Here is a 12500-nt window from a genome sequence, read left to right as displayed (position 1 = left end):
AGAATACGCAACTCATTTGTGCACCAGGACTCGCTTTGAAACTGAGGCATGCAGCAACTCGGAAATTCAGGATACTGCTACGATGTGAACAAAGGAAGAAGAGAGACCCTGGGAACGAGATTCTAGTGGCTGCCAACATCGGTTTCACTGAAAACAGAAGACATCGCAGAAGTGCGTTGGCTTGTAAAGATGCATTCACCTTTTAAAATTCCTGTTTATCCTGTTTATCGTGTCAAAACTAGCATACTTTGCCTGTTATTCATCAGTATCATCTGAGATTTTCTATCTTAATTGTGGGCATCTTTGTTTTGATAAATGATCTCAGAAACAGTTTACGCCGGTAAAAGTTCATATTGCCGTCATGCTGTTACCGGACTCAGTTACATAGGAATAAATGTTCCTTAATTATGAACAAATTTTGAAGATTGCATGTACGACATTGGCGGCAAGCCTTAGTTATACTTCAAGATAACACAGATTGACGTTATCAACTTGAAATGTGGACTCCATCAGAACTTGTGATAAAAAAGTGCTAATGACTTTCAAGACCATGCTGCTGTTCTGGTGGACAAAGATATTCGCAAAAGAGATATTTATCTAGTTTTAATTCACTGCACTGTGGTATTAAGTCTCCGCGCCCACTTTGATCGCAGGAATTGTCCAAACGCCATAATTTTAGAACATTTCTCTTTCGCATCTGACATTACCATTGTGTTCTGTTATAAAAATTTTGCCATTCAACACTTCGGTATACCTGAAAGAAATTATATGTGTGGAGGATATGTAAACAATTGAAATCTCAAAGATTAAAATTAGAAAAATTCAAGTGCTTCATTGACAAATGAAACGTAGATAACTGGAATCAAAGACAAGATAGAATTTTCTGTTTAATTTTTCATTCAGGCTTTCACTAATAATAAGCTGTGTCTCTGTTGTCTGCCAGCATTCCTTCCGAGAAATTTGCATAGAGTTACTCACAGACGATTTTTGAATGGAAACTATTTATCTCTCACTTTGTTAGTCTTGCAGGCCCAGGCAGAACCCTTTCAGATTCCTAAGGTGTATGAGGAGTGTATGTTGGCCGAAGTTCACGTCCTGAACTGCCTGACAAATGTTGTTAATTTTGTTAACATATGATGACTCATCTGTCACAATGTTGTCAATTAGCCTTAAATTAATTCTTCAATTGACTTGGATGTGTTTTCCTTAGCACCTGCCGAAAATTTCAGTAGAAATTTGCATAATCAAAATATTCCGTTTTTGCGTGACGTTGAATTAAATTGAGAGCCGAGAGGAGTATTTTGGCACGAACTCAATACTGCGTTGATTTGGTATCGACTTGAATGGGTAAGGAAAAATCTTCAGCTCGAGTGCTGCGATGCTAAAAACTCTTCTAGGTAAGTTTAGCTAGTTATGATATCCAAAACGAAGCTTTTGTCTTGCCTTATTTGATAAGTGATGCTAATAATTTTCCACATAAACGATCCGGATGGAGGTATCATCCGCCATCGTTAGTAATCATAACTATGAGAAAAAAAATAACACGATTTTCTCTGTGCTTTGCTTCTACTTGTCCTTGCGCCGAATTTTCTCCTTTCTCTTCGCCAAGAGGAGTAAATGTCCGACAACAAAACGAATACAGTGTATCTCGATGAAAATAGCCTCAAATGACGCTATCTACTGGTCTACCTTTTAAAAACAATAGATAAATCCTATTTATAGCAGTGTGTGTATCTCTTATAACAAAGACCTACAAGGGACTCGAGCTTGACAGGATTACAACGAGCTTTTGCCGTTACAAAAGGGAGTTCGATAAAAAGCATCGCAGCGGATCAAGGAGTGTTACCAAAACAACGTAGCCACGTGTTTCACGCTTTGTGGAGCCACATGTAGGTATTGTTGATTAAGTAGCCGTGAAAATTCGAAAAACCAACACCGACGTTGTAAACACACATAATTTGTTTTTGAGGGTAAACGCGACAGCGGGGTAAAATTATTTCATTTATTTTCTAATCAGTTTATTAAATTGTATTTTATTTGATTTCATATCAGATGCCTTTCATTAGCACTTGCAGTCATTTAGGGCCTGGCGAAACTGATGTCCAAATTAGAAAAACATAAGTTCTTAATCAATATTTCCAAACTGTGAAACACATGTTGCAGAGACAAAGTTTGTGTCTTGGCGACACAAATGTTAATCGTATTCTCTAGCTGCGAGAAGTATATCAAATATAAAAGGCTATAGTGACTATATGATGATCAGGCGTTTGGGATTTTATCCCACAATCCTTCAAGTTACAGCTGAATGCTCTGGCAAATTAGAGCATTTAGCTGGATCCTGGATCCCTTCTGAGACTCGGATATCATTTTTTCTGAGTTCCAGTTGCTCGTTGTATATTCACTGATTGCATTTTCTTGTTTGCAAAACCGTCACTAAATCTGTTTGTGCAATGTTTCGCATGCGTCTAAACTGAGGAACTTCTATTTCAGAGCAAGATGTTCTCAAAGGACTAGTTTTCAAATCCAATACACGTGGCTGTTAGTTATCACAACATTCCTTTTGCCAAAGCTTCCGTCCATGTCTCTGTTGAAAAGATGAAGTAAGGAGGTGCGGGAGTTAGCGACACAGATTCCTGATACTCATTCGCCCCCACCCCACCAACGAGAAACTTTCTTGTGGTTGCAAATTATGACCACGTATTTTTTTTTCAATTCAACATTTCCGTTTTACCGGAGTTAGAGAAGTGCGAGATTTATCGACACAAATTGTTGATACTCATCAGTTGATGTCACAGTCTTTAGCAGAAAAGGATCTTATGGTCGTGCTAGAAGTGATGAACTTGTTTACAATTGCGATTTTAGTCGCATGCGCAACAAACTTTCAAGCAAGTTCGAAACTCTTGCGATATGAAAGCTTTTAAATGCCAGTCAAAACACTCAAATTATCCCACCAAACCTTGTTTACAAGTGCGACTTTTAATCGCACTTACCCTCGATCGGCCATTATTGTGTCTTGGTTCCTGATTGTATCGATTTGCTACGACAAACATTGTTCGTGAAAACCTTTAAAAAATTTAGAAGTTAACAGTATTTGTGCTCAACATCTCTATCATCAATCGAATAATGGCATACAGTTCTTCTTCGTTATTCATTATGTTGATAACTTTTTTTTTTGAGGGGAGGGCGGTCAATTTCAACTTCAACTTGAGTATTCCCATACACTCTCCCCGCTCCAAGGTTTTCCTGTCGGGGTCATCACTTCAGTCGTTGGAAAGACTGTACAAATTATAAGTTAGCTTCCAGATTTCCCGTCGCTGTGTTTTGATATGATCTTGATTTCATATCGCTTATCTTCCAAATGCTTTCATTTTTTCTTATCGCTTGTATACATTATAAATTAGAAACAGTTCATAACATTTCCCGTTTATGGAAGTCAGAGGGCTAGAAACGGGAAATGCAGCGCCGAACTGTGCGGCTCTGGTGAAGAGTTATAACAGGGTTTTGTACTTAATAATACACATGAAAAAATTACTCGATTCTGAATTGCTGAGAGCAGTGCAGTTCAAGTGTAACACCAGTGCAAAAAGTGTAACACCGGTGCAAAAAGTGTAACACCAGTGCAAAAAGTGTAACACGAGTGCAAATTACACATCGTAATTCTGGATTTTGATTTGCAGAAAGACATTGGGAAAGTTGTAGGCCAATGATCTCATGTAAACGGCAATGACCAAAATTTTGTACAAAAAGTCTGAAAAAATTTTTCTCGAATGCGAAAAAAAGGGCTTCAAGAAACATCTTCCGGCACTTTTTCCACGCGAATTTTTTCATGTTTGTATTATTAATAAGTAATCATACGGTTTTTCTCGTTCAATTTGGAATTAATTTGCACTTGTGAGTTTTTGAAAAAGCTGAAATTGCACTCGCCGAAGCGGCTCGTGCAATTTCAGCTTTTTCAAAAACTCACTCGTGCAAATTAATTCCAAATTGAACTCGAAACCGTATGATTACCTAAACTAATACAGGAGCTGGTGCTCTTCTCTTGCAAGCACTTGGTCTACCAATAAAACTATAAAAGTATAAGTTGTGTTGTTATTATTGACACTTTTTTGTTCTTATCTTTCAGCTTTCTTTCTAGTGGAATGCGTTATAACAAAATGTAAGTTTTAAAGAAAAATTTCTATGCTTTTTATCAGAACCATGCCAGTGTTATTGCGTCGTCTGTTGATTGTTAATAAACAATTATTCATTTTGTGCAACCCAAAATGCCCTTGTAATCTATAACTGATAATTAAATGCAGCTGCATGTTTTAGTCTAAACTGAGTTATCAGCCATTATCAATACGCACGGACTGTGTGTGATCATGAAAGAGTGTTTCTTAATTGCAAATAGTTCTGCTTCTAACCAGCCAGTACGTATAAAAAAGGAACTTTTTGTGGTGTTAGTGTTTACTAAACTGCCTAACGCCATGGGGTGCCAACAAAACGAAGATCGAAATTAAATTTTCCATTACAATAAAATTTACAATTAATGATTAAAGTTATGGTAATATATGGCGAGGAAACCTAACAGAAACCAGGGGGCTTATACAAGGTTAGGTTTCCGAAGACCACATCTTTGACCGGACATTTGACTTTGATTCGTCATCTGGTTCCTAAATATTTTTGCATGGAATATGTTAAGAAAAGTTCTCCCTGAACGGTAGGCTCAAACTCCAAATTTAATACTAATACGTAAAGCGGAAAAATGACAAACAACATACTGAAAAAGAAAACTACAGAAAAAGAACTCTAGCGCAAAAACTAAAACTTGTACGCGTTAACAGCTCGTACGCGCCATACTTGAAATATGAACTCATGTCACGTGATCAAGCGCTCGCAAAATTCTCCGTAGGCGGTGGGGGTAGACTCAAAGAGAATATGTTCTTTTTTCCATTCCAGCCCGTCTCGGAGTTACATTCTCCTACAGCCAATTCCCGAGTTATTGTTTGACTTGGTTTCAAAGAGAGTCTTGGAGCGAAACTATTCAGATGTCAGAAATACGACCGAGTTCGAGTAGAATGCAATACAAAACGTTTCTTAAACGGGGTTTTATTTTTCACGAAGACTCGCTTTGAAACGGACGATAACAGTACTCTGGAACGAACCATTTCGCATACTAAAACGTTTTCACCCCAACAGGGTGTCCTGACACTTTTCATCTTGGTAACGATTCAGGAACTATAAATAGCCCAGCGCCAAGAGGTGCTTTTCTCTACCCCAACAAAGTTCGTTGTGAATGGAATATAACAATTCCACACAATTTCCAACACGTGCAGCTCTCGTTCAGGACCTTTGACATTGAGGACTGTTGGAAATGCAGCTGCGACTACGTAGAAGTCTTTGACCATGTTGGACCGCGCAAGATTTCACTTGGAAAGTTCTGTGGTAATGTGATACCAGGTCCTTTTTATTCAAGTGAGCAAACACTATCAGTTGTGTTTAAGTCTGACGATGGAGGAGGCCACACGGGATTTAGAGCTTCGTATGCATCGGTTCTGCCTGGATCGGGTAAGTAAATCCCCTCAGAAAATCTTTTTCAGCCTCGAGAGAAAGGGCTAGTCGCACCGAATTAACTCAACTGCTTTGAAACGATTCCTCGTGGTAGTGAGAAAGATTGGAAGGTCTAATCATTTGGAGAAGTCAAATCAGAGATAACTCGATTTTTTCTGGTTATTTTAAGACGTTGGGTATTATTCCGTTCTGGAACAAAAGCAGAGTGTATTGCGTCAAAATCTGGGACCCAGCCAAGTGAAATAAACAATCGTGATGGTACTGATGATGACGATGTCGAAAATATTTACGACGATGATGGTCACCTTCATTCTCATCGTCTTCGCCGTCGATGACGTCATTATCGTTATCAGCATCATTGCCACTGTCATAGCACGAGTGAGGCCTGGATTTGGTGACCCAACATCCATGTGGTAGTCTCTGGTAGCCTCTTCCCCCCTAGGTATTTTTTTTTTGCAAAAAATCTTATTAATCTCGTGATATTCCTGTGGAGTGCCTGACTCCATCATTAAATCTACTAGCAAATTCATTTGTCCAACTCTTTTGCTTCAGTTTGCAGGAACGCATCTCAAATAAAAGAAAGTGCAGGTTTAATAACAAGCCCTGGATTTCCAAATGAACGTAAATACCCGAATAACCAGGAGTGTATCTGGAAGATAACCACGCCTTCAAAGACTCGCATAACATTTAAGATCATTTCTATGTCAATACAAAGCCAGTGTGGTAGAATGGGGACTGGAGATGCTTGCTCATGCGATTTCCTTGAAATTAGAGACGGAAATCGGTCCAACAATCACTTATTAGCGACTTTGTGCGGGGATGAACGTCCCGCCGACCTGTACTCAAGCGGACCACACCTTTGGGTGAGATTCAAATCAGACAAAAATGGCTCTGCCCCTGGTTTTATGGCCAGGTTTTCCTCTGCAACCATCGTAGAAGGTGAGTGCCTTTTTTTTTCATAACTGCCTTACCCGTTGGGAATGCCGTCCAATCTTGTTTACTGAAACTGAAGAAGCGTTCCATTCCATGCAATTTTCAAAAAAATAGGGTTGAAATTCAAAAGAAAAAGACCCTTCCACCGACATTTTCGAAAATCCCGTCCAATGGAAAGAGCCTCTAGAGCTTGTCGTGGGAAATATTCCAATCCCTCGTCAGAAATAGCTCCTTCTTATCATTGAATGAGAGGGGGAGTCATTCCCTGTGTGACGAGCCCTTGAATTCGGGTACAGGGGCGAATGTTCCTGAAAGGTTAAGTGAGTCATGCATATCACTTTACCAATACTATGTCGCAGGATATTCCTGTCCAGAAAGCTGGAAGTACCCAATCAAATGCCCACAGGATCTCAATCCCAATGCCAACCAAACTAGAGCCTGTTGTTACAACAAAGGTCCTAGCTGTTGCGAGCCTGGAGGGAGGCGATGCACCGACAAGGGAGCACATGAAAGAGACTACTGCCCGCGCCCAAATGATGATGGGAAGTTAAAATATTGTTGCATGCAAAATGGAAAGCCGTCTTGCTGTAAATCATCGAGTGTTCGCCATAATCTTAGGTGAGTTTTTGTGGACTGTTGAAAATAGGCCAAATTTGATGCTTGCGTGCAATCGCGTGGTCGTGGCTTTCAGACCTGTTCAATGCTTCTGTGTTATTTGCTTCAATGCCTTCCATAAGTGCATGGGATGATCTTCTCTTTGAAATCACTTCATTTCCGCAGTATAAATGTAGGGCGCTTCTTTTATTCCATATCATATTTTCACCTCGCGGGGGACGTAACACGAATTGAAGCTGACCAGCACAAAATTTCTGAATAGATGTGCCGCGGCAGCGCATGCGCACTATCATGGGTTGAGATCCAGGCCCAATGAGGCGTTCGGGATTCGCTACGATACAGCAGTATTTATAGACGGTTTTGTAACTACTTAAGTTATTTGTATATCTGTGGAGGTATTCTCTTCAAAATAATGTTGGAAACTTGAGCTAATTCACCCAAAAATAGGAACTACCTTGTAACCACTTAACCCCCTTCTTCACCCTCTCCACCCGTCCTTTGCTCTGCCTCGTTTTCTCATCTTTGCCAGAGTTCATCACCCAGGATGATGGACTCTAGATAACAGACACAATTTCTTGCTTTTCAGAGTAATCCTCCTTGTTGGAGTTTTGGCCCATTTTTGTTACCAAGTTAGCAAGTTTTACACCGGAACGACGTAATTAAAATTTGTAATTTAATTATAGTTAGGGTATTTTAATTAGAAAATTTTATTTTTAAAACTTTAAATTAACTGTCTTGGACAAATAAAGATTCGCTCTCTTCACAAGAAAAGGGCGAAGTTATGTTATAACAAGCTTGTAAAAGCCTAATACCTAAAATCCCCTCAGTACACCCGAAATAGGAAACCGATAGGTCTCGCTCTTTTCTTTACAAAGTCTCCGAAACGGAATTTATCTTAATTAAGTTCACGCTATTTAGCACGTGATGAAAGGTCAATGGGACCTAAGGATAAAGTGATGCAGGCCGTTGACTTGTTTTCGCATTTGACTTTCTTTTTTTTTTTTTTGCTTCGAGAAATAAGTACTTACAAATCATTTGGTTACCTTGCACTGGTTGTTTAAACAGTGTATTGGACTATATACCGGATGGAAGCAACATACAGTGGATACGAGATGTAAAAAGCAGTGGAGTTATCCACTGGATAACGATTCATCTCTTCAGTGCCCTGTGCCGATCCATCCTTTGAACAACTGGGGCCTGGGGCCTGATTTGATCGCTGGAATCAACCTCGTTTTCACAGAGGAGAGATCCTGGGAACTAGGTTACAAAGAAATTCTGTATCTATAAAAGCTATTGATAAAAATAAAAATAAAATACTTTCAGTTGATAAAGTGAGATCTTCCGCCGGGGTGACAGTAGGCCTGACAAGGACCGCTGTTGGTGACATTGGGTGGCGTTTCGATATCTTTCACTGCCTAAAATAAATTTGTAAACTGCGTAATAAGCAGTCTGGCCAAAGTCTCCCACAAAAAGCATTGTAAATTAGTCCTGAAAAGCCCCGAGGGGAGAAACTAATAACTTCACTTCAACTTAACTTCAACCTGAGCGGAAGTCATACTTACCGTGAAGGGAACGACTTCCGCCCAGAGTCAAAAGGATGACTTCCGCGCAGGTTGAACCAATGTCAGTCAATGTCACCAAAAGACTACTCATGCCCACACGGCCGTAACGATCTTGCTTCACCAAGCTGTGTTCAAGCTATATTTGAATACTCTAAAATGAATCGTAAGCTGCTCGTGAACTTTGCAACTGTTACACTGGTTGAAAAAGTGTTTTTCTAGAAAGACTTTAAAAAATTCTGTGATATATTTACGTTTTTAGCACCATTTTTAATTAGTATTTTGTAACATAAATTTAAACGTGAACTCGAAAGTGTTCTCAATAATTATTGTATCTATGATACACTTAAGTTTCGTTGATGTTCCTTTTTTCGGGTTTGGAAGCATCTTCCGGTTTCTCCTATATAGTTCGAAGGACAGTCTTTACTTGGGATTTTATAAACAACATCGCATTCGAAGGTTGTCTGTACTTTGGAGAGGGGAAATACATCTTGTGAAGAACCAAAAGGTATTTTCTTTTTAAAAAGTCAAGGATATGAACAGGATCAAAACATACTATATAACCTGAATACGAAACATATTTCAGAGTCATTTGAATGTGGTAGCCCTTTTACATACGCTTAAAAAGCTTCTCTGGGCTCCCTTGCCTCTAAATGCGAAAAAAATACATATTTCTTATTTTATGGCAAAAATAATAATATGAACTGAGCTCATTTTTTCCTCCCCTTGAAAGGGGATTTGTCACGCAGGGGGACATCGAAATCCTAGCTGCTAGGAATCTGAGGAATTTAATATTTTGTTTCGAGGTCGTAATTGGCAGGATGATCTGTTTCATCATGGTCGCTAAGCTAATGAACGATTCCCGCCCTGTGTTTTGCAGATATCATAAAGATACAGTTTATTTTCATTATTACTTAAAAAAAAAAAAATCTCTTAAATCTATAGTCTAGATGTTTTCGTTTAGTTGTCTTAAATAGCTACAATAGCTATATTCCGACGCCATCTAGGAAAAAAACAGTGTAATTGTTTCTGTGAAGATTTAGTTGAAAACGATGAAATTAATTAAATTAGTACTTTATTAATTCCATCAAACTTTAATCACCTCTGTGTTGGTCACCATGGTCTAATAATAAAGTTTAATTATGATTTAAGTTTCCTGCATGTTCCATTTAATCTTTAAATGAGTTAACGACGGTGCTCTTCTGGATTGTGTTAGTTGAAATGAAATCGTTCATGTATGGTGAATTGAACCGTTGCGTGATAAGCCCGATAGAAATGCGAAAAGGCCTAGACGAGAAGGACATTAGACATCTCGTGACAATTGCACGATGGGTCACCAACGTAATTAGTGCAGATCAACTAGTACTGTGTTTAAGCGCCCATTTCGAATAGCGCTGATCTACAGTATTTAAGTCTAAGCACCCATTTTAAACCGTTTAGCTTTCAATATTGGTGATGGCCTGGGTGTGTCTATTAAATATTATGAAAATTTGCAGTTGTTCAGGGACTAGTGGTTATAAATGATTCATAAGTCGCTTATGGTCCAGTTTCAACCTTCTCGTCCTTCATTTTCTGCAAACTTCTTTGAACTTAAAAACTTGCTTTTTCAAGTTAAATCATAACCATTACAATTTTCTCAAATTTGATTGGTGCATTAACTGCTTTATTTTTCACTAATTATTGTGTAGGGTTGAAATCGAACAGTGAAATCGGACAGTTGGCTGTAATCGGACACCTGAAATCGGACATTTACAAGCCAATCATATTAAGCCCACTCAGCTTAATCCACCAATCACAGAATTTATCACAATAACCATAGCAACAACCACCTACCCAACCAAACTGGGGATTTTACAACGTGGACGAATTTGTAACATAACACAGTGAAAATGGAGTGCATCAATTTTGTTTTCTCGGAAATTGTAATGGTTATGATTAATTGGTAACAGGACTTCGTGTCATCCAATTCGGTCTGTAAATATACTCGTGATTAAACAAATCGGACTCCCGCTACGCGGTCGTCCGATTTGTAAATCACTCCTATGATTACAACCCGAATTGGACTCCACTCAGTCCTATTGCCATTATAAATTGACGAGAAAACTTCCAAGTATAGTGAAAAAGGAAGTGAAAAAGGAAGTAAAAAAGGTAACGTCCTCGTCTATCCCAAGTAATGCTTACCGTCAAGAGTGAATCTGACAAGAATGAAGCCTCAATCCAGAACAATCAAAATTCAAATACTAAGTCAATAGATGGTTTTCAATCACGTGATGAGACGGCCATGTTGGTGCACAAAGCAATAGAAAATTGTGGGTCATGTTTTGCATTATAATAGAATCAAATTATGTGCTCCAACATGGCTGCTGTGACGTCAGGTAAAAACCCTCTATCGACCTAATCGGCTAACTCGATGTTGTACTCAATTCAAATCTCCCGGGATAAGATTCGTGGTGCATTGTATTTGCATGATAATGTAGCATTCATATTTCAATGATATGGAAATACCTGGAACAAAACGTTTTATTCCCTAAGGGTTTGAATTGGGTACAACATTGCGTCAGCCGATTACGTCTTTCCTCTCGCAACCACAAGCTGGTTTCCGCGTGTCGGTTCGTCTGGGCCAAAGAGTCGCTCCGACTCAGGTCGAGTGTATAGAACCGTAATGTTTTTCACCCGAGCTGGACCATTTCATATGCTTTGTAAAATGCTAAGAGAGAATTGATAAGAACTGACACCCCGAAGGCAGTAAACAGCGAACTTTTTTGATTGGTGAGGAGATTGGACAATGTGCTTGTTCTAAGCAGGCGCACAATGTTGAGAGAGCGCTCTTTTACTTATTGCGCTTGCTCCGGACTGAAAGGGCGTTTTCACATTCTTTTTGGGACCTCCGATGGGGCGGGGGTAAATGTTCCCTAACCGTGCCCTTGAACTGAGCTAAATTTTATTACATAAAAATTGTTTCAAGTTCCCTTGATCCCCTAAAATTGTTTTTAAGAGTTCGCCTTTATTCCTCTTTCTTCTTATGTTCTCACGCTTATTTTTTAATAGGTTTTGCCGCGAGTTTCAAACTTAATCACCACTTCATGTGGAAAATAGTTGCAATTTTGGACTTGAAATGGCTTTTTCCCGCATATACAATTGTAACAAATTCGCCAATAGTTGGTAAGTGGTCGAAAATCAATCTTCCCTTGATCCCTAAAACCTTCAGTTTTCCGTTCCCTGAAACCACTGGGAGGCCTTCCATTCTCGTCACCAGCGCCTCGGATTGAAACCCAAGTCTCTGAGAAACTCTATGTAGGAGAACATGCGCAGTAGGGTTCTCATAGCCAAAAATTGGCTATTTGAACCCCACGGCGCCCGCTCACTCCTCGTTCTAAGATGAATGCACCAATTAGAGACGCTTTTGATTATTCTTCACGAAAACCAATGAGAAGACACTTTGCTTCAGGGTTCCCTAGAGCTCTTCTCTCCATCAGTCAAGAGAGGAGCTCTGGAGTCGAGATTGGGAGGCCCTTCTTCACTCACACATAATAAAATTCACGTTATTTGGTGTAGGTGTCGCAAAGTCACTCTCTAACCAGGACTAACCAAGGAACAATACATTCAGTTTTTAGGCTTAGAGCGGTACCAAACTCAAATATTTTTCGTCTACAATATTAATGTCCCTACCAAAAGCTAACATGTTTACCATTCTTATCTCAAAATTTCGCTTTTAATCTGCCGGGCAAGACGTGCAATAATTTGGACCCACGACCGTGATGTGAGGGGTGTGGGGTTTATTCTCGATTTTACGTCACAAACTGCTTTGCAATGCAAAATTTCTTTGCAAAGCACTTTGTGACG

General features: G+C 39.3%; 1 protein-coding gene across 1 annotated transcript; it reads left to right on the top strand.

Moving 5' to 3' along the window:
* Window positions 1-1133: 1133 nt before the first annotated feature.
* On the top strand, window positions 1134-8970 carry LOC138042456 (tolloid-like protein 2). Its single transcript, XM_068888349.1, has 6 exons — window positions 1134-1397; window positions 4124-4156; window positions 5179-5547; window positions 6103-6489; window positions 6843-7101; window positions 7685-8970. The coding sequence occupies exons 1-6, from the start codon at window positions 1379-1381 to the stop codon at window positions 7755-7757; spliced, it is 1140 nt and encodes a 379-aa protein (XP_068744450.1). The 5' UTR covers window positions 1134-1378; the 3' UTR covers window positions 7758-8970.
* Window positions 8971-12500: the final 3530 nt, after the last annotated feature.

The sequence above is a fragment of the Montipora capricornis genome, chromosome 3, assembly GCF_036669925.1.
Source record: "Montipora capricornis isolate CH-2021 chromosome 3, ASM3666992v2, whole genome shotgun sequence".
NCBI classification, from domain to species: Eukaryota; Metazoa; Cnidaria; class Anthozoa; order Scleractinia; family Acroporidae; genus Montipora; species Montipora capricornis.
This window is presented reverse-complemented; position numbering and strand designations above follow the sequence as displayed.